We start from the raw sequence: 27,693 nt of genomic DNA, 5'->3' as shown, positions 1-27,693 counted from the left end.
TATAGACGGCGTAAAATAGAGAAGTCTATCAAATTATGGTCGCCAACATTCGGTAGAAGACGCCACAGAAAGAAGAAGGCATAATTTAACTTGAGAAACAGTTTCTGATGAAAGAGGATATCGGGATAGGATCAATTTGAAGGGAATTTTCCATGATGGATCATTTTCTTCGAAACTTTTGTTTAGATTTTAGTAAAACCGCGCTACTCTCCACTTAGGGCACTGCCACGGCTGGGAAGCATATAAGCCTCAATGATACCTTAAATCCTATCTACATTGTTTCATACTTTACGGCTATATATTTCTTATTGATTATTTTCCTATTATTTTCCTAATTTCGCGTTCATTTGTATTTTATATTTGTTATGAGAATAGAACAAATAGAATAGATTTCTGTCTGGTTATGTTTCAAGGATATAAATTCAATTTTTTTATGTGTTAGATCATAAGCTTACACAAATGAGTTTTATCATGTTTCTCCCTTATTATTTGTTCACTTTCGCATACCCTTTCGAAATATGCAGCTGCTACGTCACGGATAGTTCACTATGCCAGATCACCGCTAGACCACCAATAACTAGACTATATATATGAGGGATACAACAGCCAGCCTTTGCCAGAGAAGTTCTCTTATCTTAACTCTCGAGTGGCCAAGATAATAATTGATGTTTTTACTATGAATGTTTTGTATTACTTTGGTTCTTTGTTTCTGTTGGATACGCAAATTCATCAATTTATATTAATCTAGAGTCCTATGTAAATGATACTCAAAAATATAACTTTTCAAATGCTACTCTAGAAGGGAATGCAAAACGAGTCATCTCTGGATGGGATGAATCTCAAGATTATAAGAGATCTTACCAAAAATTTGAGGAGTTTGATAAAAAAACAATTCGTAATCGATACCCATATTAAAGCATTGTTTAATATCAATCTTATAAACAAATCCATAATCATGTGATTCAGAAATTTAGTAGATGACATTTCAATACATATTAAAGCAGTTGAAGGAATGAATCTTTCCAAGAAGCCCTTTGACATGACATGACATAATGAGACATTTAATAATAAATTGGAAGTAAAACCATTAAGGGAATAAGTGGATTAGAATTTGTATTTTGACAATTAAAGATAGAAAATACCTTTATGATTGAAATAGGTCGTCAACGTCCAGTAATGTAAATATGTCGAACTCCTGAACAGTATATTGGGTGAGATAATTCTATTTCGATCACCTTGTACGAAATAATAGATAGATGAGAGATATGTTAATGAACTTTTGCATTTCATTTATCTCTAGATAAATTATTTCAATATTTCTCAATAAACATCCAGAAGCTGCTAAATTTATTCAATTAAATAATTTATCAAAACACTCTGTTTTTATAACTTGGAGGAATTTTCCAATCAATAATCAACCAACTTCTAATGAATCTATTGACTTGTTTAATCACGATGACCATGGATCAAATGATAAAATCCACAAAACAATTTGTTATTCAGTGATATTTGATTAAAGTATTATTTCTAGATGGCGTTGTAGTTTTTAATTAAAATCGTTTAGGTGCGTTATATTAAAATCATTGATCTAGCTACTCGATGACCCATCTCGAGGTTAGTAGATTACTTCTCGGGGGAGAATGCATCTTCATCTCCAAGTTTAGAAATTCCCTCATTGATTAAAAAATCCATATTGCAAATAAAAATGTACTACAGAACATTTGTTGTCATCTGTTTCTGTTTATAACTTTATTAGTTAGAGAGAAATTGGAATCACCTATTGATATGGTAAGTATAATATAAAAAAAATCACAAAATGAATGGTTAGAGTCTCCGAGAAGAAGCACTAAAATTTTGGGAATAGAAAAGGATTATGATGCTATTTATTTTCCAAAAGACGGATAATTAATTTGACCTTCGAAGTGGGCACTATATTTGGTTTTTATGAGTTATCATAAGCTTATTTCTTGTTTTAGAAAAGATAAGGAAGAGGAAATGCTTCATTGTCAAAGAATTGTTCACAATTGGTAGAGAAGAGATTGTAAATAACTAAAAAGCAAACACACCATTTACTAAATAAATTATCATCATCTTGTCGTTCAATCCCCTGGATTATGGCTAGCACTTTGTGAGCCTACAAATTCCTTATTCGGGTGGATTACACCTTTGATATTTTTTTTATTGGTCTTGGCTTCGTTCGTCAGCTTTCTCTGTTTTTTTCTGTTTCTGAATTTTGCTTTCCAATCTACTATTTGTAGGATTTTAGTATCTTCTTCAATTTGGTTTCTCCAGGTATTTCTTGGTCTGCCTCTTGGCCACTGATGTATCCATTGTGATATCCCCATCACCATTTCTGTAGGTTTCCTTCTCATGTGTCCTGCTTGTCTTTGTGCTTTTATTCCTTATTATATTTTCTCCTCCCAGTTCTTCTTATATTTCTTTGTTTTTCTTCAATCTTCTCTCTCAATCTTCTGTAATATTTGGTCCGGGTATAATTCTCAGTATTTTTCTCTTCATTATCTTCTTCCACCTTTTAATTTTTGACTTTATATATTTTCATTTTGTTGTTTTTGCATATATTCTTACTTGTGAGTAATTTTTTATTTCTTCCCTATGTTCGATATCCTTTTTATGTTCTCTCTCTTATTATTTCTTTAAACGTGGCTTCTATTCTAATCCAAGCTAATTGAACAAGGATACAGCTTCAAATACGTATTTCAGCGTCCTTAGGTTGTGTATTCCTCTTTGGTCTTGTGTTATTATTTGGTTTTTTCTTAGCTTATTTCTAGACCTACCGTGAATAAACCAGATAAGAACATTGAAAGATTCGATTAGTTGGAATCGTCTCGTTTATTATATTTATTTATTTATTTTTCTTTGAACAAATGCATAGAAACATTCTCATTCGAGGGAAAGCTGATCTATAAATTTTCGAATTTCGGTTCTAATTTTCTTAAGGCCTAATCATCTTACTTATATGTTCGCTCTTATTTTGTAGGTATTTTGATTATTGTGAAGGGAAGTGAATGTGATTTTCCAAAAATGATTATCAAAATTGTATATAATTTTTCCGAGTCTTCGCCAAGCGGTATAATAATTATATTTTTTAATTTTTGGGTTACTCTGTTTTCATCCACATTTAACGCTATGGCCTTTCATTTCAACTAGTATTAAAGTTTACAGAAAGTATTTTTTTAATTTTGTATATATATATATATATATATATATATATATATATATATATATATATACTTTTCGGTTTTTTGTCTCGCTATGTAATATGTAATTATGTTACTTATACCTGAGGACTGAAAGCAATCTACATTCCATATAACGAAGATTACACACGTCTGTATCGCATTACGACAAAAAAACATCAATTTAAAAAATTATTTGTATTGAATGATGGCATACCCGTCATTATGAAACAATCTACATATGCATAAAAACACGTATAAATTGCTTGAATGTGAAGCAAAAATGTTTACAGGGAATTAACTGATGTTTAAGTCATAGTTATGAAGGTATACAGTTACATAAATCTTTAGCATGATTGATTATAGAATCGTGAACTTTGTTATCATCTGTAATGTAATGTAAATGATATCTACTCCTACTTGAATGATTGTGAAAGGGGCAGTTTTATAGAAACGGTTGTAATTTCCATCCTCACACAAAAGTAATAGAATTTACCATCTTTTTTTATCTTAGTGCCTTCGGTAAGAACTAAAATTGTCGCGAAAAATCAAGAAGCGCTTAAATAAAAAAAGCTGGCTGATTATTTCAAAGAAACCTATCCCATTATTTGCATTTGAAAACATATATCATTTAGTGTTGACTGTTGACAAAGGCAATTCGTAGTGTTGTATTCAATGCATAGCATTTCGATTTGTTTTCCGGATTATAATTCAGTGTATGATTTTTAAATTTATATTTAAATTTTAAAGTCGTTATAATACTTAAGCCGAACCTGAATTTACTCCCAAAATAATATGAGAGCCGATAGCTGAATTTTTGTTATTGTTTATATCGTGACTGTACCAAAACTAAGAAAATATTTTAACAGAACCCCTCCGAAGTTCCGTGAGACCCTTCGATCCGTTAAGCTTTTCACCCTAACTTGATAGACCGAGTGGTGGATGGAGTTGCATATGTAAAGTGACGAGCACATTTGGTGCTTGGTTTTGAACTTAAAAAGCTTGCAAATTATGTTTCTATATGTTCCAAGGAAGTGTATTAGTCCATGTTTTACATTCCATTTCCTTAAACATTAGGTAAATGGACTGAACAGATGCTTCCAAGTCAATACATCAAAGAAAATTTCAGCATATCAATAAAAAATCATTATATTCAATCTATATATGTATTATGTATTTTTTTACACGCATCAACCATTGTTTTACAATTAGATGTACGTTTATAGGAATGGATATAGGAATTTCCTACACTGGTTGTCTCATTATTTGTCGAGTTTGATCAATATCAATATCAAATCGTTTTGTGTTTGGCTGCAAAAAAGATTACGAATTCTATTGACAAATATCTCAGCAAAATCACCAAATGTGGTGAAATTTTATAACTGGATTTGATGAAGAGATGCGCTGCCATCAATAATACTTAAATATCCTGCGACATATTAGTACCATTTTAATGGTTCTCAATTTCTTTCTTGGACGAGCTCGTTCTTTCAGCATCAAGAAGGTAATCGCAGTACTTCAAAATTGCGAAAGATGCACCAAATCTATTTGATTAGCCTACAAAAATGGTTTCTGGATGAGATTTTTGTCTGCTGCATCATTATTTTTTCTTATTTTTTACAAAAAATTAAACATTTCTGATTTTTCTTTGAACTTTCTTTCACTTCTTGATGACAAAAACACACATATTTTCTCTTTATTGATATAAGTTGCAATTGAGTGCAGTGAAGTCAGTATCAATTTCTATTTTCTCACTTTTCTCACTGTCAACTTTTTTTGCTATCTGCTACTCTTTGAATACAAATTAACATTTGTGGTTTGGGTATTTAACTAAATTTTTCGTTCTGTCACAAAACAAACCCGCCAATTCGTTTTATTTTCGGTTTCTTACATTTACTACTTGTAGGACATTATCTGACTGTAAAAAAATACAAATGAATCTGAGTATAGTTAACGATCCTCACATTTTGCATACTCAACTACCTTTGGCGCTTGGACTATGAGTACAAACAAGAGATGAAGTTACTTTAAAAATATTGTGAATGGGACATATACAATTATCTAAAGATTTCAGTATATTTGCTTTGTTACATTATCAGAACACCATTCTTTATGTGAAACATCTCATTATTGATTATAATGGATCAAATGCATTTCTCGAAAACTTAATAACATTAGTTTCAGTATCACAATAATAATTAGCTCTAGATAAGTTAACAATTTATTTATTTTATCGTATTCACTTTATTCTGTTATTAAAATCTATACTGCAACTGGGTCAATGCCCTCTTAAGCTGAGTCATATGAATTTCAATGAAAAAAAAAAATAATTTGTATAATATTGTGTCGAACAAAACCGTTCGATTTATTGTAATTACAATTCAGATGAAACTTATAGCTAGCTTTATTTATCGAACGTTATTGATTTTATGGTCCAAAAATCATTAGGTATAGAGGTAGGTATTTTGAGGTATAGACATATTCAGTAGGTTTACTGATTATTCATCGATTAGGATAATGGCTCTTTGACACTTGTTAGGAGCGTTAGCAGCCATGAATTGAAGAATGAGGTTTGAAAAAAATGAGTTTTTTTTTTAAAATTTGCATAATTAATAAATCTTACATCTATAAAAAGAAATGTCATATATCTTCACATACAACTCTATACAACGGTCCTAATATTGCTGCCTCCATTTACAGCATTTTGGTAATCGTCGGTTAAAGCTTCTTCGACTTCCTTTATGTCATTATGAGGTGTGAACCGATGTAGTCATGGCGTAATATTTAGCCCGTCTTGGCAAGTTCCAAGCTGATAACAGAATTTTTCAGTCTCTGTTGCTGACTTTATTTAAAGGTTTATTTTTCATCTTTATTGATTACCGGTCACATCTACCTTCTAGTGCCCAGAATGTGCCATAACAAATCCTTGCAGATCGCATTCAGCATTTGTCTTTGTGCATGTGTGAAAATTTTTGGCACTGTCTTTGTATTTTCCATATTTAAATTCTCGTACAAATGGTTATGGTCAGATGTGATCATTGCAAGTAATTCGTCATTATTTAAATACACGTGTTATTTACATACATTCGTTTCCATATGTCAACTGACATTTCTTAGAATTTCTGAGACTTTTTAGCAGATTTCACTAAAAATTAAATCACGATACGTGCATAGCTCATTTTCATTACACCACTAGAACATGATCAAAAAATGCGCACTTAACATAAACCAAAGGTGCATCTAAAGCTTTGTCCACACTATGTCGTTCGACACTATTCGACTTTGTCGAACCACGTCGTGTCGAAAGAGTTCGACTGTTGCTAAAAATTGTTGAATTCTGCATAACATCGGTATTCCACATTGAGATCATCTACATCATCTAATAATAAATCTATAATGAACTCCTCAATGCTGTAATTTCTTATTCTTCGAACAAGGCTAGGTCGTATCCAAGCCGCGGCTACGGCGGTCCTGCTCGCTACCGACAGTGGCAACGATAATTGCGGTAGCAACCGCCACATCATCTTCTTAATAACTCATTTTTTTACTTATAATCAAATTAAAGCAATTCACTAAGACATGAAATGATTGTAGGTCGACACCTCCACATGTACTGGCCAATGTGTACAGGCCGAAAGTCGAACATGTCGATCAGCATAGTATGAACACAGCTTAAGCGTTGCATTTTCTACGAACAAAGACATATTGAATCGAGTCGACTTATAATCAAAATCCAAAACGATCATTTTGATTTGTTGATGTTTTTCCATCAATATTTCCTACAAAAAAATAGAAACTCGTCGTTTGCACCGTTATTTTGAGACTTATATACAACTCGTATATAACAGATGGCAGATATTTTAAAAACTTTGTTTAAACATAATGTTTAAAATTGTTACTTGACCACTTGCATAAATAATTTTTACCGAAAATCGTACAGGGTACAGCGGCATAGTTCTTTATTTGGAACACGGCCCTTTATTTTGTACAAATTAAAAAATAGAGACGAAAATGGAAAGAGAAGAAACGTGCCTAACCTAACCTATATTTGTCGTGAAATTTTTCCTTTTCCTCGTTTGAGGATGTATATGTATAGATGCCTTAATAGCGCCGAAACTATTGATTTTCGAATAAAAAAATGTATACATAAATTGTAGGAAATTTTCACTACAATTATTTTATGCAGATATGTTTTTCTTGTAAAATGCGTCGAAAGTTGTTATCAAAAAACTGCTTTTAGGTGTCATTTCTTCAATATGACGGCGCGAGCGGAAAACATACGACGTGGAAAAGTTGAAATTCGGTAAGAACACGGCAAAATCTATAAAATTTCTAATTTTCAAAACTCCCGAAAAACTTTCCAGGTAACCTCTATTTTTTCAACCAAATGACTGTACTGCTATGAAAATAGCCATCAGAATAGAAGATAGGAAATACCAATAAATGAGACAGAGCATTTTCCAAAAAAAAAATAGTATTGGAACTACTGAATATATTCAACATTACAGGCTTATATTCTCTATGTAAAATTATTGTTTTATTTCTTAGGAATCATTATTTAATATTCAGTATAATGCAAAAAGAACGCTGAAATCTTGGTGTATTATTACATCATCCTAATAATACTTTATTTTTAATGGCCAATGAATTAAAGTTTATTTTGATCAAAACTATAATAATTTTCAGAACAAAATCTTTGGTATCATCTCAAAGATTCACTGTCATGTACATACACTTGTATTCTCTGTAAACGATATTCTCTAATTATGAAGAAAAACATGCAAAGTGGTTAACTGTAAATATATGAATACTCCAAATAAAGTTGATATTATTTTGAAAAATTATCATACCATTCAGCGCGCCAATTTTCTACACACTTGAATAAACAAAACAACACAACATGGAAATGAATCGATTAACTGGTGTAATACACATACGATAAGTGAATGAGGTTTCGATGCTAAACAGTCGAATTCATAGAAGCGACTGGTCTAAAGACTGGTTGTATTACCACGTGGTGTATTCCTAGCAGGATCAATAATACAGCTGTTTTATTCACATAACTAATAAAAGAATCGGTAGTAGACATTTTCAGTTGTTCCATTCATGTTCAATAACCAAGCTATTTGACAAATTAATTGTACATACATACATTAAGTATACAGTGAGTAACCTTGAAGATTTTAACGATGTCCACATTAAAATGGTCCTGGATAGTACGAGGGGTGTTCTGATGAAAAACTACGATTGTGGGTATAATTAAAGTCTTGAAAACTAATTACCAGAAGCTCGAAGCAATTGCAATCTTTAATGGGCAAAATCATTTTCTGTTCTCAAAATTCCTATGACTATGAAAAGAATCGCTCTTTTACTGTATATTATAGTTTTCCGAATTTAGATGTTTGTTTGACAACCAAGCAGATGAAAATCACAAGGCTTCCGGCTTCAGAACAGATACTTTCTCAGGTCATTAGCTCTTGGTAGACGATACGGAGTGTGTGCTAAATACATGTAAGTGTTAATTCTTTACTAGTTTCTAGTCCGACGTACTATGAAATTTATAGATTTTCGAATAGTCATTCATATTTTGCCATCTGTAGTTAATGCAATTTTATCTATACTGGTTGTAAATTTATTCGTTGTCGAGTTTTCAATCTTCAATTCTGAATATCCCATCTCCCCACAGAGTACTTGAAAGTCTGGCAGAAAAAACATCAGAATGTTCAAAGACGGAATCACCAAAGAAAAATAATCCCTGAATAATGACCAAACCTGGGACATGCTTTAGGATGATGCATCGAAGAAGTTCAGCTTCGAAAAAAATTTTACCTCAATACTAAATTGTAGAAGTAAGTGGGATCATACATCATACAAGAAATGAACAAAAATGCTATTGAATGGTATACAGACGGATCTAAAACAGCAGACAGAATCGGAAAAAGAGTGTACGGACTCATAACCAAATACTGCAAGCCTGAGCAACACACCAAGTATTTTTCAAGCAGAAATTGTCCAGCTATCGTGAACAGATCATCACCCTGTCCGATAGCTAAGCAGCCATTAGAGCATTAAGCTTCAATGATATATTAAACGAGCTAGACAAGAAAAATAAATGGATTCTGGGTCACAACAGAGTAAAAGTAGCTGATAAGTTCGCCAAAGCGGATGCAAACAAACCCTTAATGGGACCTGAACCCTTCTGTAGTTTCAGCTACAGTATTAGAAAAGAAGATAGATAGAAACAAAACCAATTATTAGGACAACCTACAGAAGATAAGATAGGCAAAGATTCTCCTGGAAAACTATAACTAGAGAAGATCTACTGAATATGTTAATCTAAATAAGAACAACTTCCAATAGTACGGAGGACAGCACTACACCTGGGAGCGTTTAATACAGAAGACAAAGATCTCTGGCAACTACAGCCGCCCCACATTCTGAACTATCTAGAAATCTTTCTTAAAATGTATAGTGAAAAATTTTTATACTTTTACTATTGATTCGTGAATGTGTTTATTAATCATGGTTCAGTATAGGAACGGTATTATATTTTTTCCACTAGAAATTACCCTATTTAGTATAAGTAGTGTAGGCTGAATGAAGATTAATAATGATTTGGGTAACAATTTGGTTACTGTCTGGTTATCAAATAATACACTATTGTTGATTGTTTAGGCTGAATCATAGATTGAAAATGTTTTCAGTAGTTCAAATCATTCATAACGTGCATAATAATTAAGTCATCTACAACAAACTTCAACTCTTTTTGATGAGTTTAGTAACACGTTATAAACAAAAACGATATTGGAAAAATGATTCATATTAGAAAATTTTGTAATTCAACGAATGCAAGTTTAAACTGCTGCTTTTAAATGCTTACAAGAACTTTTAATCATTTTTTACTATGCCTCATATTATACAAGATAACTGAACATAATAACTGTAACTTAGGAAAAGGCAGAAATGGTAAGCTGGTTGCCATTGAACAATATTCCAATGAACAGCACAGAATTGAAATACGACTTACTGCTGTTCATGAAAAACGTTGCAAGTGATATGAAATCAGGGTATATGGTAAATGTAAAAGCTTTGGAACATGGGTATTAGCTATTCTAATCTCAAATAGTAAGATATCGACACACTGACCTGTAGAAGCCAAAATATATAAATAGTATAGTTAATATTGAAGTTATTACAATGGATAACTAATTATAGGCAATAATTAATTCGTAACTCACAAACCAAACCCGTTGAGTAGAGTAGATGTTCATTAAAGGGTAGTCTGTTCATATGCATACAGATGCATTTATTCAACGCAGGCTATAATTACCTACCATACAGTCAACAGTCATTGAGAAGACCTATAACCATTTAATTATTTATAACTTCTAATTCAACATTTTAGAACGTATCATACCAATAATTTTGGCAAGTATCTCCGAAATATGCTTCTTATATCAATGTTTCACAAATATTCGCGTGAGAAACAACTCCGAATTTGATGATTTGTTTATTATTAAAATCAGAAATAATGGCGTTAACGACTTGTAATTTCCCAAAATACAAAATGAAATGTCATTCTCAAGTTTGAAAATTTTCCTAAAAGAGAAGGGTTTGGCTAATGTTTCGGTCGTTTTTAAAGAAACGAACAAAGATTTCTTTGAAAATAACGATAAAACCAAAGCAATAATCGTCCAGTGAGTGACAAACAAACGTATAGAAATTATAAAGAAATGATGATAAAGTTTCTTGAGTCTGTAATTGAAACATTAAGTGTTTTCAATAAACTTTTAGCTATGAAATGCGCATCAGGAGATCACTTCCTAGTATTTGATGACTTAATTGTAAACTTGAAAGCTACTGGGTCTAAGTTAGAAGAGAGTGATTAAAACTTACGACACTAGAAACAATAATTGACTATGGATTTTGTGAAAGTTCCTCTCTTAAAAACAGAGAGAAAATGAAAGAACAAAAACAAGAAGAAGTGAAATTTGAGAGCAGTTTCTTTACTTGCTGAAATGTGGAAAAAGGATATTTTAGGTCAAGTAGTAATTCGCAGGCTACTATAATACTTACCACGAAGAATTGTTTAGAACCTTCAACATACATGACACTATCTGTTCAAATATGCCTTCAGAAATTGTTTTTGCGCTAGATTCTAGTGATTCCCATAACCTCATACAAAACAAATCTGAGATATACATGATTGATATGACCATGTTGGCGACAACAATAAAAATAGAGCTGTACTACAAGCAACAAATATAGGCTATTTGAAATTCAAATATAAGGTGACGATTGAGAGGATGGTAGAGCCCATAACTTACTATCGGTGAATGAACTGTTAAGAAATTAGACGAGTGTATGTTCTAAAGAGGACAAGGTGATTATACAGTCTCAAAAAGCTAAGTACTGTGATAAAAAACTTGGAAAATTACATGTTTTGAAATAAAATTTACTTGAAGTGGACCACAACACAAAATAATACTTTGAAACAGTTCATTCCATCGGATCTGTGTCCATATTAACTAATAACACCTATATATTATGCTTCCATATTGAAAATAATTAAGTTATATATCGACATGAAAAGAGATTGAAAGCTCAATTTGTGTTGGAGAAAATGGAATTTTAAGGACCACATGTCTCAACTAAAAATATTCAATTATTTGTACAATCTTAGCAACATAAACATTCTAATAAAAAGATGAAGATTGTGCAAAATTACAAAACAATAACAAACCTCTATGCTGATTATCATTTTGCGTCTTTGTAGTAAGACGTAACATCCCTGTTCCGGAAAAATATTAACAAAAATGTATCATATGGGAAAAGTCCATACATGATGTAAGAAATACGTGGAACAACTACACATGAAATAGTGTTTAAAGTTTTTGTATTTATACAAGTTTTCTGTCGTTGAAAAATCAAGCCTTTGGATATAAGTATAGATTTTATTTTAAGAAACCTTTATAAGGGATGTGTGTTCAATAAACGGTATTAGACTATTGAATTGGAAATTAATTTAATTAAATTGAACGCAAAAATGATGAAGATGCTTCTTATAAAAGAATATCAGAATGATGATGAGATGTGAAACGAAGAAAATTATATTTAGAAATCACATGTTCCATATCAATAACAAATTGTTTAACTACATACCTAGTACTTTTCTGCCAAGACAAAAGAATTCTTAGAAAATACATCAGCCCGAAAAAACGAATTATTTTCACTCAATATTACATCACAATTTATTGTCGTAAATTAGAAATAGACATTGGCATAACGCCGACGCCATGTCGCTGTACAAACTGAACTTCATTCCGAGCAACGTAGACACTCAGGGAAAACATAATACGTGAATGAAAAATATTACGGCAATGGTAGGGGTGAAAAAAAGGGAGCTGATAAATGGGGTTTTTCAGCTTATAGAAAACTGAATGAGGGGATAGCTCTAAAGAATGACAAGAAATTATTTTTTTTCATTGATCTTTCTAATAAATACACATACAGTTTATTCACCCAAATGTTGCCACAATTATGGAATCGCGGGGTGTGAAATCAAATTGGAGTTATTGACAAGTTATTTTCGTTGTTAGTGTAGTAAAATGATGAAATTAAATTGTGTTTAAGAAATTGAAATTCTGAAATTCATTATACTCGACCATCCTAACTTGGAATTTTCATGTGCCAGGTGACAAAGATCAACGATTGACACTAATATGAAGTTACTGCTTGTTACTATCAACCTCTTATATGTTTGAAATCCAAAATGGAATACGGAGCAACTTATCGGAAACCTAAAGAAATTTGTTTATAAATGAATCATTTTTTCACTTGAAAATTTCTCGTTAATGTTTGCACTCGAAGTTTTTCCGTTTTATATGATAGACAGCCGAATCATTACTTTTATACTGGTGTCATTTCCAATCTAGATTATCTCTTCTCAAATGAGATTTGTTGATTATGATTTGGGGATATACTTTTTCACACATGATTATTATTTTTCTTTCTAGTAATAAAACGATCAAGATAATTTTGAAGTCTTAGTCCAAATGATGAATTTTCCTTGATATGTAACCTGTAACTTATGTTTTAAATAATGTCATGACACATGTTTTTTTTTATTAGCGTATCCCCTTGTGTCGTTAGCATAAGAGAGGGAGTATTATGGGGATAGTATATACATCAGTCTCATCTCACTTCAGAAAAAGTGAAAGTGTGGGGTTTGGAATGAAGTTGTGACAATGAATGGACACATTTTAACAACAAAGTTTATTTTTAGTGAACTATTAATAGCCTGGTTTAGAGAGACAATTTATTTAACCCCTCAATTCAGAATTGTTGCGATCTCTTCCGTACTTGGATATCTAGATTCAAAGGACGATGAGTGGAATTTATACTTTTTTGAAGATATCTCAGGCTAGAAAAGCTAATAACATAAAATTGTAGAATTCAATTAGAATAAATGTTCAAAATGTCGTCCGTGTTCACGAATACACAAATACAACGATTGGGGGTCAGCTATAAATTCATTAAAGTGACGTTGAATTATGTCTTTCAATTCTTGTACCTCTGTAGAATTAACTTTTTTTCAACCTTTTCACTGCTAGTATTACTTTATCAATTTATGAAATCCATTAGAATGCATTTGTGGGATTGTTTTAATCAGTCGCAGCAGTCAAATGTTGAAAATTTTGCGGCTGACTTTAGAGATGGTCCGCAAGCAATGAACATTCGTCTAGACCTACTAAAATGGGGCAAACTATGTAATCTAAGGGATTAAATGACCAACGAGCCCAATGAATCGGAGCTTCTGCACCTCTACCAATCTATCTATTCGGAAAATGGTGACTCGAACAATTACGACACTTTCTATCAAAGTGCGATGGTACTCCATCGTGCATAAAAAATATAGATCTTCATTCGTTTAGCGTTAAATCTTGTAATATCTCAAATAAGTGATTGTTTGAAAAGTCCAGGTATATATCACCATTTAAATTTCCAGGTAGAATGTGATAACCTATTATTTTGTTACCTAAAGCTGCTGCCCAAACTTTAACTTTAAATGAGTGTTGGTAATGTGATAACCTTTTGACATATGGATTCTTATCACATCAGTGGTGTGTATTATGGGAGTTAATCAAACCTTGTCGTTTAGAAGTGACCTCGTCCTTGAAAAGTAATCAAAATATTCCGAAAACGGTACACAGTATCAAGTTTTAAGTTGACTTGAAATTTTTTTAATAAATCTAATATTGTTATGTTCAATACTACTTGGTACGAACCGTGTAACTAGCGCTCTCTATGAGAGTCAGACATAAAAACCAAATTCATTGGATGTATCAGCTTCCAAAACATATTCGTATAAAATTTCAATACAATGTGGTTAGTAGTTGCTGCTATATCGTAAAAAAATTGAGTGTTACTGAACCACAAATATTTTTCAGTTTTCTATCTATCGTCTTTTTCTCGCCTTTTTTTGAAACACCCTGTATAACTGGATTAAGTAGCTTCCTGTGTTACTCATTTGGTTAAGTCTACATAATTACTCATACGAGTATGTAGGTGGAAAAAAACTGTTTTCAAGATTGAGTTGACAAAAATTTGTTTACTTGAATGGGAATTATAGACGGTTTTTAATGAAGACTGAAAAATTGTGATATAAAATTGTGATGTTGTATATATATATATATATATATATATATATATATATATATATATATATATATATATATTGGAATATGTGCTTGATTTGGACTTCAAATCACTTAATCACTTCAAAACATCGAGCAAATTCTGAATTTACCACACTTATTAATGACCGATGAAATACATTGGTTGTTTTGTTGAATTTTATCCTAAATAGTTTCAGAAGCAATTCCCATTCCTTGTTACGTAATGTTTAGTGATTTGTTAACGCAATTAATAAAAAAATGAGATGTGGATATATGATAAATGATAGGTATCAAAAGAAAACGCAACTTATGGCATTGATTAAATATAATTAATAGAGACAGTAATTTTGATGGAACAAGTTATAAACAAAAATTATATATTCTTTTATCTCATTGTTTCTACGTTCATTATAAAATATATTGTATATTGTCATATAATAGTTTAAATATTACTAAAACTATTTACATCATCTAAAAACTATTCAATAACTGATAATAAACTATATCACATAAATAAATATCACGTAAACTTCTTGTATATCTCACTAAGACTTGTTGTAGTGCCGATGACAAGCCCAAAGGCACCTATTAAGATGATGGAGCAGTTTTTACAAATTATTAAGATACCCCTAGTTCCTCGTAAATCGTCCCAATATGTACTGAGGTCTAAAATTGCTGGCAAGGCCATTCCTAACGCTGAAACTGTTAAAGCTCCAAAAAAAGATATGAACAGCTCGATGTATGGAACTGCAATAGCCAAACTAACTGAAAATACAAATTAATCTATTATATAACGATTCAATAGTATGTATATCGAGAATAATAATCAATTCAAGAAGTAAAAGAATTAAAGTAACTTGTACATTTAGTTTTGTTCTTATTCTGCAGAATAATCTAAAATTTCGTAGGTGTACCTATGACTTTCAGGAAACTCCAGCAGCTTCAGTTCAAAGAAAGATTTCGAATTTTCTTTTTCATATAAAAGTTTCATATAGATTTTAAAAAATGCTTCTAATAATTAGGAAGAAATTTCTGGTTAAAATTACTTATGTAATTTGTGCGAGTTAACAAAGCCATTGCATGGAAGATATTTTTTAATTACATATTACTTCTTTATTATCTTTCAGCTATTCTCCCTATTCATCGCTGCCATTTATGCATAATTTATTATTTGACTACATATTTTTGTAGTGATGTAGTAGAAAATTCTGTTGTGAACGTTAATTGTATTACAAATTAAAACACAAGTATTTCTTACTTAGCCTAGTCATCTTCAACATTTACATTTTTTTTAAGTGACGGTACCACCTTTTTGGTCCTAACATGAAAGAACTCTGTTATTTGAACAAGTAATAGTTTCCTTTGACTGGTCATTATTTTCCAAACGCTTTCCGCCAAGAAATTTCTCAATAGCTTACTAAATGTTCATTGAAATAAAGATGAAATATCATTGAACGAAATTTTTATTGTATATATGACAAGGTTTTCGTATTATTACACATTTATTTTTATTTTCAATTGAGGGGATTCTGGTATATAGATTTTAGTCAAGATCAAACATTGCTACTAACTTTTTTCTTGATCCTATCGCATCGAATTAAGCTGTCTATCGATCTATGGGCATTATACTTAATATAATCTTTTATGTACTCAAAGGAAAAATAATTTTACCCCCTTTTTGTTATGCTAGGCATTTGAAAAATTGTAGCATTTCATATTCTGATCAATACGGTTCAGTTTTGTTGTGACCCCATTGATAATTTCGATAATTATTTTTATTGCATTTCACTTTTATCACTATAATGTCAAGTTGTATGAGAATAGCATTAAATTGATATGATATAAAACTGAATAATACCAAACATGAGTAAGGTGAGTTGTAATATTTATTCTAAGTGAATTGTGATGATTATAGTTGGTAATGAGACTTTATACTTACAACAAAAAACTACCATCAGAGTTCTGGTAAGATATTCCCAAAAGAACAAGTGGTCACTTTTTCCTATCCAATTTTTTAAATATTGATTCCAGACTGTATCAATAGCAGGATACATTTGAAGACTATGTGTAATATATATTGACAATGACAACATTAACTTGCAAACTTGTGCGGGTCTGTAATAAAAAAAATATATATTGATAAATAGCTTGACTATGTTACACAAATTTACCATTCACATACTGAATAAAAATGTATTTTGGTAAAGAACAAAATAGGTCGAAACGTCAAATTTTTATCTGTTATTTTAAACAATCAATGTGTGTAATACTTTTGTGAAAAAACTATATGTGAAGGTTGGGTCCGAATCTTCTACTCAATTAATCGAAAACAAATAACTAATCAATGTAGGTATCATGAAAAACGTTAAATTGAATCATCATCCAGTCAAATTAGGATGGCTTCGACAGATATGAAACGAAAACTTATAAAATAGAGATATTACGTTGATGAAACATAAACAATAATGCCTAATTTCAAAAGAAACAAAAGAAAAGAAAGACATTTGATTTGAAATAACTGAAAGTAATTGATCAAATAGGTACTATTTATATTTTATCTTCTATAAATAACATTTACCCACAATTATATGTTTATCCATTGACTTATAGTTGAAAACAAAGAACAGTAATGGGAGTTACTTTAAATTAAATAGTGATGGAATAAATTTATAATCGCATTTATTGAAATATTTTGAAATTCTTACATTTCATTTCCAATTGTAAACGAAATCGATCCACCAACTTTGTCACCAAAAGCCATATATCCAAAGAAACCCATACACGTATATAAAAATATTATAACTGTCATACCAATATTTAAAACCCCAAATCTACTACCAAAGTATTTTGGTGTTTTCATTTCATTTTCCAGTGGCATTATCTGAAAATGAAAAAATAATCAGTGTCAAATAATCGAACAATAATAGTAATAAATTATGAAGTAACTCGAGTGAAACCGAAAATGAGCTGTCCCGAGGAAAGTTCATATTGGTAAACAATCTTTTAAACGGCTGGAGGATATCAGTTCATGGAACCAACTACAAATTAAAAACAAAAAACGTGAAAAGAATTGAATCATTTTTTTCCGAAATCGAAAACATATTGCGTTAAAAAAGCTAAATTGAAACTTTCTTAGGTACTTCTCAAAAATTAATGAAATTGGTAAAACATATTAGAATTTATTGTAATATGAAATATTTTATATATTTTTTTTAATGTAGAGTTTAAATTGAGAACACAGTAATCAAACAATCGTTAATAGAATCAAACTTCTTTCTTTTTATATTTTCTTGAAAGGTAATTTATAATATCATGTAGAAAAATTGTTGTTGATAAATATAAAATATATCAAAATGGTTGAATAAATAATATTAGTGATAATAAAAAACACCAAATGTGTTTGGACAAATATCTGGCCCCATGTCAATTGAAATCCAGCTCCTCTGTAATACAGCAGAACATCCCAGATTGAACTTCACAACAGGAAACAGGATTTTTTCTAGCAACACACTGTCATATTCAAATCTACTTACCACACCAATAGCTTCTAAAGCAAATAAAACCGTACCGAAGTACAAGGGATAACTTTTCACTTCTCCAAACGCTTCCCTTCCTTCAAATGAAAAATCTTGAGAAAACATGTAGTAACCAATAATTCCAAAACTTGCAATTGTCACAAAGTTTGCAAAAGTAGATAATGGAGCCAAATATTTCAAATTTCTAACATAGTTAATAAGTATTAAAGGTATTAGAGCAGCCAACATTACCCACCGTGAGTCAATTATAATACCATGGCATGATAATACTTCTTTAATGTTTTCACCAATAAATACTGTATAAACTGTACCAGTGCCTAGCTGATAAACCAGTAGAAACATGTTTACCATATGCCTAAAATTAAAATATATAACGAATTGATGGGAAGTTTAACTGAGCACAAATAGAATTATTATCTTGGGGAGGGATGTTTAGCTTATTTATAAATATTTTGGGAGACGTTATTTACTGGAAATTATCAATGAATTGGTGTGTTTTTATATTCATCATATATATTTGAGTTGTATTTGGACAAATAAGTTGAGTTTTTAGTGACATCGATCGATAATTTCGTTATTATCGATATTATTCACAACAGTGATCAAATTATCAAATCATATAATGAATGTATAGTCTGTACAAAAATAACTAGTAAACATATGATCTTCATTTTTTCTTAAATGGTTCTGTATATATTTATTTTTTTTAATTGGATTAAGTATGTACTTTCATTATTGTGAAACATTTCCTATACCTCACATCATTACTTATTACTACAATATTTTTTATATCAAATTGTACATAATTGTGTTTTCTAGCCGTAAATAACATCTCTAGGTAAATTAGCCCCGACCATTCTATAGCAGCCAAGCCTGGCCGAACTCTATGCAACCTTACCTCGGCCATCCCATATTGACCCAAGCTTGGTTGAACTCTGGGTAACCCGACCTCGGCCATCCTATAGTCAGCCAGGCTTGGCGGAACTCTGAATAACTATATAAAGTTTTCGACATGCATTCCAAAAATTAGTCATATTCTTTGTTGAATGCTAGAATTTCTGGAAGCTTTAATAACATTCATAATGGATATTCTTCACATTACCACAACACCAAAACTCACAATTACACTATCTGAAGGTAAACTTTCGTTTCTGAAGACGAAATACCAATGGCTCCAGAAATTCTAGCTTAAACTGACATATGCCTTCGGACTAGAAGCATAATTCCAGCTTGTGACAATCGTGATAATTCAATAGAGTTAATGATATGGCAATTTTATTTTTACTCAGTAAATAATTAGAATACTACCCCCATTGAAACTGCTGATAGTTGTGGTAGCTTTAAAAAATGTAATATGAACACTATTGCCATATTCCATAAAAAAAGTTTTTTCAGATTCAAGCGATGCTCTAGATAATACTTAGTTGTCATATTATTAATATAGAAAATCTGAGGTTCTAAATATTAATTTTCTCATGGAATATTATAAGAAAGTATTAGAAATTAAAAAAAGTATTGAAAATTTTTTGTATTCATAATATATCAATAGCAGTACGGCTATACGAAAGCACCCAAAACACGAGCTGTTGAAAAATTAATGGATCGTTTGATTCGTACTGTATCAGTAATTTATGAAAAACACAAATGAATAAGATGTATTGCTAACAATTACCGAGAAATATCACGTTTAGATAGCATAATCAAAAACAAATTTAGAATGCATATTAGCTCATTATGAATGTGCATAACAACACAATTTTTTAATTTTTTCTTTTTTGAGATGAGGTTATTTTCCACAAAAATGGAAAGGTGAACAGGTCATTTCACTAATAATGACAACAAAAATATTTCTGTGGACATAAATTCATTTGTAAACAATACCATCTTAATGGAAAATTACACGGTTTGAACAAATTTTTCAACATCCCTCATTTCTCTTCTGATTAATGAAAATTATTTATTCTAATTAGCATTTTTATGAAAACTTAGCATAATCTAATGGTAGAGGGAAACTTAATTATGGAAATTTATTAAACGACTCTCAAAGAAAATATTTCCTGAGTACATCTCATATAATATGATGGACCAAAAGATATAATAAGAGAGAAGTTACATAATGTCAAACAATTAGATTTAGGGTTAGATTGAAGTTCTATAAAAATTTTGAAGGAATTATCAAGAGAATATTAAAATGATTCTGAGGAAGTTGTAGACAAAATATATATGATTTCTCAACCATTCCAGTACGTATTAACACAGTAATAAAAGTCTAAAAATCCGTTTTCAGTAAATAAATATCCAGATAACATCATATAAGTTAAATAAATACATGGTTTTTGTGCGTGACATTGTGATAATATACAAATTTGAGTGACATAAGTGAGAATAGAAAATGTTGGTCTTCAGATGAAAATTTATGTTAAAAGTGGAAAAACCTCGTACAATTAAGATGAATTTTTATATTTGGGTGAGCACTATCTGCGGCTTATCCCATAGTATAAAAATATCAAATATATTTTATATAATCATTTTGTATATTTATACTTACGGAGCTGCAGAAGAAAATTTTTGAAAGAATTCAGGTCCTTCCTGAAGAGCTGCTTCCGCCGTAGCTGGATAGGTCATTACAGGTATTTTCTTCCTTTTACATAATTCATATTCGCATTTAATTAACAAGTGTATACAATGCTTACACAAAAGTCCTATAAGAGCCGTGGCTATGATTCCTAGGAGGTAGCCTGAATGAGAAAACGCCAAGGGTAGGGCTAGGATACCAGTTCCCAAGCTTCCCTTAAGAAGATGAATCAATGTTTCTACATTTCTATAAGAAAACATTTATTATTACGTTTTATTTGTATATTAAATCCAATTCAATAAATACAGTAAATATTCCTTTATTCAACGATACGAAAAGTAGTCATAAATTGAATGATTGTTCAAATGTATTTGCTGTCTTTACCATCATATTTCACGCTTCTTACTTATACATAGGAGAAACAACCAACGAATGTTGACAATTGAATAAATTCTATGATTATAAATACCAATATAGTATAAAAAGTATCCTGTATTATTCTCAAAATTTTTATTATTTCAAAAAGTCGGAGGTTTATCAATTCACTGGAAGAGAAATATTTTCACTGTTTAAAGTCTATTCATCTATTCAATCTACAAAGTTATTCTTTGGATAAAATGCGCTCTCTGTCTATACCAATGTTAGCGACGTCTCCAAAATGCCTATTCTAGTAAGTGACCGTAATAACGAAAGAACCTTCAAACAATTTAACTTCATCTGTCGAATAAATGAATTTTAAATTACGTAAAGATTTGTAGAATGTTTCATAGTTTCGATAAATATTTTTATGTCCTTTCTAATCTTCATTCAATTAAAGGACCTTACTTTATACACCATATGTTTCAAAAAAGACGAGTAAAGAGTGTAAAAAATTTCGTTGAAAGTATTAGAAAATTTTCATCTCATTTGTTTTCTACAATTGATATGAGGATGGTCCCAGAAGTACCTGGCCCAACAGAGAAAACCCAAAAATTTTGAAAAAAAAAATATATTTATTTTTTAATGTAATCTCCTTTTAATTCCATACTTTTTTTCAAATGATGTTCGATGAGTTCGATACGCTTTTTATAATGAAAATTGTCAAGCCATTAACTACCGACATCACCTCTTCATTGTTGGAGAATCTTTGACCACTGAGCCATTTTTTCAAGTCTGGGAAAAAAAATAAACAGAAGGAGCTAATTATAGCCTATAGGGTGCATTCAAACTTAAATTCATTAATTTGGGCCATTGAAATAACGATTATGTTAGCTGGTGCAATGTTTTGGTAAAACAACACTTTCTTCGATTAATACTCGCTGTTGAAAGTTTTTCCTTTCTCAAGGTAATCAATGAAAACTATCACACGCACATCCGAAAAAACCGACACCATGACCTTGCCTGAAGATGGAACGATCTTCTCCTTCTTTTGGAGCTGGTTCTCCCTATTCAGTCCATTGTTGTGATTGTATTATTGCTTCATGAAGTGATGGACCCACGTTTCATCATGGTTATGTAACGGCGTAGAAATTCAGCCTTATTTCTGTGGAACATTGCCAAACATTCGATGGAAACAACACTGTTTTTGTTCCAATATTTTACTGTTGATAATGAAGGAACAGTCTCACCCAGAGTAGAATCTAGATCAGCTTTTATATTGGTTTACAAATTCATTGAAAACAATCATTTTTGATGGTTGCCAAATAAATACTGAATAACATTCAAACTAATACAATAGTATTTTTCAAGCAACTACCGCCATCTCTAGGTCAGGCCAAGGGCGTCTGGGACCATCCTCATAGATAACAAAACCTGCACGTGAATACCCTACAAGTTATTTCAAATATATTTGATTATATGAAAAATTAGAATGGATTATACTATAAATACAACAATAACTATTAGAAATATGATACAACCGTGGAAAAGTTTTTACGTAGAACTACTTATAATTTATACAAAAACAACAATATTGGAATTATTCTGATATACTTGTACTAAACAACCTTTTTAAAATACCCAGTATTTTTTTCAACAAAGCATGCTTCTATAGTGATTATGTCGCATATTACTATTGAGTGGACAATAATGAAAATTGCTGTTTAAATGGGCTGAAAACAGCCTAAAACGTAATTATTTTTATATACTAAACAAATTAATGACTATATTGCTGATTTATTTGAAAATTGTTTTAAAAAACAGCTTTTTTCCAATATTATACGACGATTATACTCCATAAGACAGTTTATACTAATACCTTATTTAAACAGAACTACCTTATAGTTGAGTGATTATTTCCTACGGTTTCTCTTTAATATATTCTTCAATAAAATTTACACAAAGAAAAGCCTTTAAAAGAATGATGATTCTGCGGATTTCATCCAATTTTATGGTTACAATGTGGTAAAATTTGTAAATTTATAATAATACAAAGTGGTCAAACTAAAATACTATGAATGTATATAAATGAGTACATAAAAGTATCATAAAATTAATATAAATCATTTGACAATTACTATGTATTCTCTTTGAAAAAGGCTTGTACATATTTAATAATACATTTGAGGATCTCTGTTGCTCACTCACTATTTATCGTTTTTTTTTTCATTGCCTATATTCAAAAACTACCCTTCTTTTTCTGTTTTCACTCATTTTTTTATCTTTTTCTTCAGATTATTCGTTACTTTTTTGTTCCTTATCGTGTATCCTACGTGATTTGTATTTATTAATATTATATAAAAATGAGGCGTTCAGTTTCTCCACTTCAATTTGTTCTAGTATCCTAAAAATTTCCTCTAGTAAGGATTATTTTACTATTTTTACTATATTTATACTTCAATCCTTTATTTTAGCAGATGCTGTTCATATTTTTCTTATTTCTTAACCATTCAAAGTATTATTTTCCTTCTAATTCGAATCCCCTTCATATAATTTTCGTACGCATAAACGATTGAGTTGAATACTGAAGAGTTAGAGGTTTACATTCTATTGTAAAACAATTATTTGATGTAATTGCTGCTTATGCAACAGATAATTAATGACGTATATAATCTATTTACTATAAATGGAGTGAATTACAGGATTATATTAGAATTTACCGTTTACTTACAACGATTTGCAAAAACAAAGTCATTAAAAGATTAACATAATATAAGTTTATGAATGTGATTAAGGAACCTTGTGAATTTTTGATGCTACATGTCTGGAAGCTTAAGTACTTTAAGGTCATCATTATATATTGTGTCCATAAAGTAAATCATAAATTCATCATGATTATGTAAGCAGTTAAATGAATAAATTTCGAAACAGGTCGATTTTTAATTTAGAATTTTCTAAAACAATAATCTATTATATTAAATGTTTTATCTTAACGAACTGATTCTAACAAAAAGTACCATAACTATAGTAGAATGCTGATATGATTTTTGAAGTACTTTGCAATATAACTATTTGGAAAAAGTACTTAATCAACTTCTCAGATATTCGTCGAAATGATTAATATCTATGGTGCTTGTCGATATAATTTATGTATAGGTGCCACAGTGAGATACGGGAAAGCAGGGCTGGGTTTTCAAATGTAAGCAACGACAAATAAAACAATATTCTCCTAAAAAATTTTGAAAAAACAGTAGTCGTTCGAATGTAATATCATTTTTAATTTTACAGGGTATTTAGTCTTAGATAAATAAAATATAATGTTAAGACATTACTTAATGCTTTAAAATGAAGCTACAGAGAGTTGAGGGTTTTCGTTTTTTCAGGTTTAACGGAGAGCTTATTGCCCTTTTGTCTAGTATGATAGAATTTCTATCCTACTTGGTTTTATTGCTTTGTAAACCTGAAAATTTTTTGCATCAAGGAAGTTATGACACTCTCACCTTTAGCTGAGAATTGATTCTCAATAAAGACTTCGTATTCTTGATTGATTCACGAGATAACATTGAACAGCACTTAATTTGCTAAACAGGTTTGCGTTAAACTCTGCGTTAAACACATTTCCAACCTTGTAGTAACAACCGAAAGTACATCGGTCTTGTCTCGAACAGAATAGGGATAATTTGTATATTACATGGTTGTTGTTGGAAGAAAATTATTTAGTTATTTTAAAAGAATGTTTTTGGAAAAAAATGCGATATTTTTTATTGCGCTGTAAAGTATATTGTGTATTTGAGGTCAAATATTACCTCATTTGTTCGAGGCCTGTCACACGACAAATATTACGTGACGTATATTCACAAAAATAAATACCAAATGCCTTTTGATAACGAATAGTAATTTGTTTATTTCTATTTACGTTCTAATTTATTTTTTCCATTAATTTATCAGTTGCCATATTTTAAATACTGTCTATTCAAATTGAAGTATTTTTCTCATTCTTTGTTTAATAAATGAAAATTAGATTAGTTGATAACGAGCAATTTTCAAATAAATTGGCTTACATAGAAAGACTAAACGAAATTAGCATCTTAAATATTGTTTGGACGGTCGGGAATTTTTCAATGAAAATAAAGCCTTGAATAATTTTTCCATTCAATTATCGATACATGTCTTAATAACTCAACATTGCTATTTTATTTGATGTATTCGTCCTTAATTGATATCAATTATATCGCTCTCAGTGGAAAGCTTTTTTTTGGGTTCGGTATATATTGTGAAAAAATTGATTTGTTCCCTTATTTGGCAACCAAAAACGATAAATAGAATTTTTTATATAGAATTTTTTCATATAAGCAGGAAAACGTCACTCAAAGGCAATTTTTAGAAACATTAGTACAATTCGTCAGGGATCGTAACACAAATCACATACACAACTCGATCGAAAATAACATTGACACTTACATAAGTAATACCTATACAATTATATCAAATATTTAAAAAAAAATGTAATTTAACCTCAGGAAATTAATGATAGCATCTGCTTTAAAACAGCAGCAGAAAATAAAAGAATCAGATTTAATACCATAGAATGAAGATGGTGAATAATCCATTATGAAATTTATCTTCAGTGAGGTAGACCAACTCAACTGAACAACTGAAGGTGGAAGCTGGAAAACATTTTAAAGCAGTTTCGTTAATGCAAGAATAGAAAAATATCATTTTTCCTTCAATAAAAACAATTTTATTACGCATCATATCTATTTTTATGAAAATTATCATTGAAATTCTAGCACCTCAATTACATCTTTCCGTGGCTTGTAAAACTTGTTTCAGTGACAAAGTCCTGGCGCTCTCGCCATAATCTTCAATGGTTTATAAATGTTTGAATCAATCACCAGTAGAAAAAAGAAGTACTTAAAGACCATGAAAAAGATAAAGTGGCAACCTTGTCGTCTCTGACAACCATGCAACTTATGAAGAATGCTCATTTTGCCTACATTTAAGAATGAACTTGAAAAAATATGTGATAATAAAATAACAGTTACTTTAAGAAAATTAATAAAATTTTAAACGTTTATTTTGGTTTTTTGGTCAATGTATTGAACAAAAAAAACCAAAATTCATCCATTCCTTGCTTAAATGAAATGCTGGAATTGGAATTGGAATTTTATCATAAAAATTATCAGAGTTGAACTTAAGGTCTCAATTTATTACAAGTACCTATCTCAATGTTCTGGAAAATTTTCTAGTGGAGGAACACTTAATATCTCAGATATCAAACAAATATATATAGATAATACTCCGCCTTTGATCATTTATTTCTGCTTTCAAATTAATTCAAAGATATCTATCAGCAATTAACCCAACTAGAAATTTCGATAATTGAAAGCATGTTTGTCAATAGGTTTGCCCCCAAAGTTTATGATTACACAAAAAATAACTTTATCGCGTAATTTGCATTGAAAAGAGATAAGAGGATCAGTGTACTTTTAAGTAGTTGAAAACCTCCACACAAAATGTGATATAATTGCCTTTTTTTGTAACCAGAATGATTTAAATGAATTTTTCATAACCTGTCATATTGATTTTACGGGGATTCTTCAAAATTTTCAAGCATGGCTTAACTGTAACTCCTGGAATTGACAAAAGTTGGTTCAACCCCTATTGACTTGGTAAAATGCATTGAATTTATGTCAAGTTTTGAGATGATTTGTGTAAGCATGAGTAATTTGTAAGCATTTCAAACAAAAATCTTTCCGTACACATTTTCAGAGACTGAAATTTTGTTACTTTCCCAGAAATATTTTTGTATCGATTGTTTCTATAATTTTCAAATTTCATTCACAAAATTTTTGTGATATCTCATGTAAAACTTAAAAACTCTATCGATAAATTAGCAATATTAACTTTAAAATTAAACCATAATATTTTTACAATATGTCTAGAAAACTCTAGAATGCAGAGCTTGAATCTACGCAAAAAATAGATCTGCACGTTCTGCGAAATTTGTTAATCATACTGAATTTCTTCTACGGAGTTTTTAGAAATAGAAGTATACATTGCTCAATGATTTCCTCAAATATGAATCACGCATACTTTGACTCACCTCGGCCAATTCCTTTATTAGGATTCTCTTATGCTGGTGATTTCGCGCCGTCAGTATAAAATATCTTTACAAAAAAATTGGCCTGGAAATATTCCAATTCGCCCATTCTCAGATTGTGGTTCTTGAACAAATCTTCATAATGTTATCCGCAGATGAGGATTTGCTGGTAGCAGTACGGGTTTACTTTGAAAATATTAGGGATGTAGAAGGTGCTTTTCAATAACTTTGTTCACCATTTCACGAG

General features: G+C 30.5%; 2 protein-coding genes across 3 annotated transcripts in view; both read right to left on the bottom strand.

The window, feature by feature from the left end:
* The window catches only part of LOC130441315 (proton-coupled amino acid transporter-like protein CG1139), a 31,132-nt gene extending 18,610 nt beyond the window's left edge, over positions 1-12,522 (bottom strand). Inside the window, exon 1 of one of the 2 annotated variants that reach the window (XM_056774934.1) lies at positions 12,360-12,522. The gene's annotated coding sequence lies outside the window, so the exon portion shown is untranslated. Of the gene's footprint in view, positions 1-8,047; positions 8,181-12,359 lie in introns of those variants that run through there. The other variant, XM_056774933.1, reaches the window with a different exon arrangement.
* Positions 12,523-15,185: 2,663 nt separating this feature from the next.
* The window catches only part of LOC130441548 (proton-coupled amino acid transporter-like protein CG1139), a 41,493-nt gene continuing 28,985 nt past the window's right edge, over positions 15,186-27,693 (bottom strand). Inside the window, exons 3-7 of the mRNA XM_056775275.1 lie at positions 20,960-21,232; positions 18,409-18,766; positions 17,581-17,756; positions 16,815-16,990; positions 15,186-15,640 (exon numbers count right to left, since the gene is read on the bottom strand). Of these exons, the coding sequence (XP_056631253.1) occupies positions 15,396-15,640; positions 16,815-16,990; positions 17,581-17,756; positions 18,409-18,766; positions 20,960-21,232 (1,228 nt within the window). The 3' untranslated portion in view covers positions 15,186-15,395. The remainder of the gene's footprint in view (positions 15,641-16,814; positions 16,991-17,580; positions 17,757-18,408; positions 18,767-20,959; positions 21,233-27,693) is intronic.

Source organism: Diorhabda sublineata, chromosome 3 (assembly GCF_026230105.1).
Source record: "Diorhabda sublineata isolate icDioSubl1.1 chromosome 3, icDioSubl1.1, whole genome shotgun sequence".
NCBI classification, from domain to species: Eukaryota; Metazoa; Arthropoda; class Insecta; order Coleoptera; family Chrysomelidae; genus Diorhabda; species Diorhabda sublineata.
The sequence above is the reverse complement of the archived record's forward strand: the minus strand, read 5'-3'. Positions and strand labels throughout refer to the sequence as shown.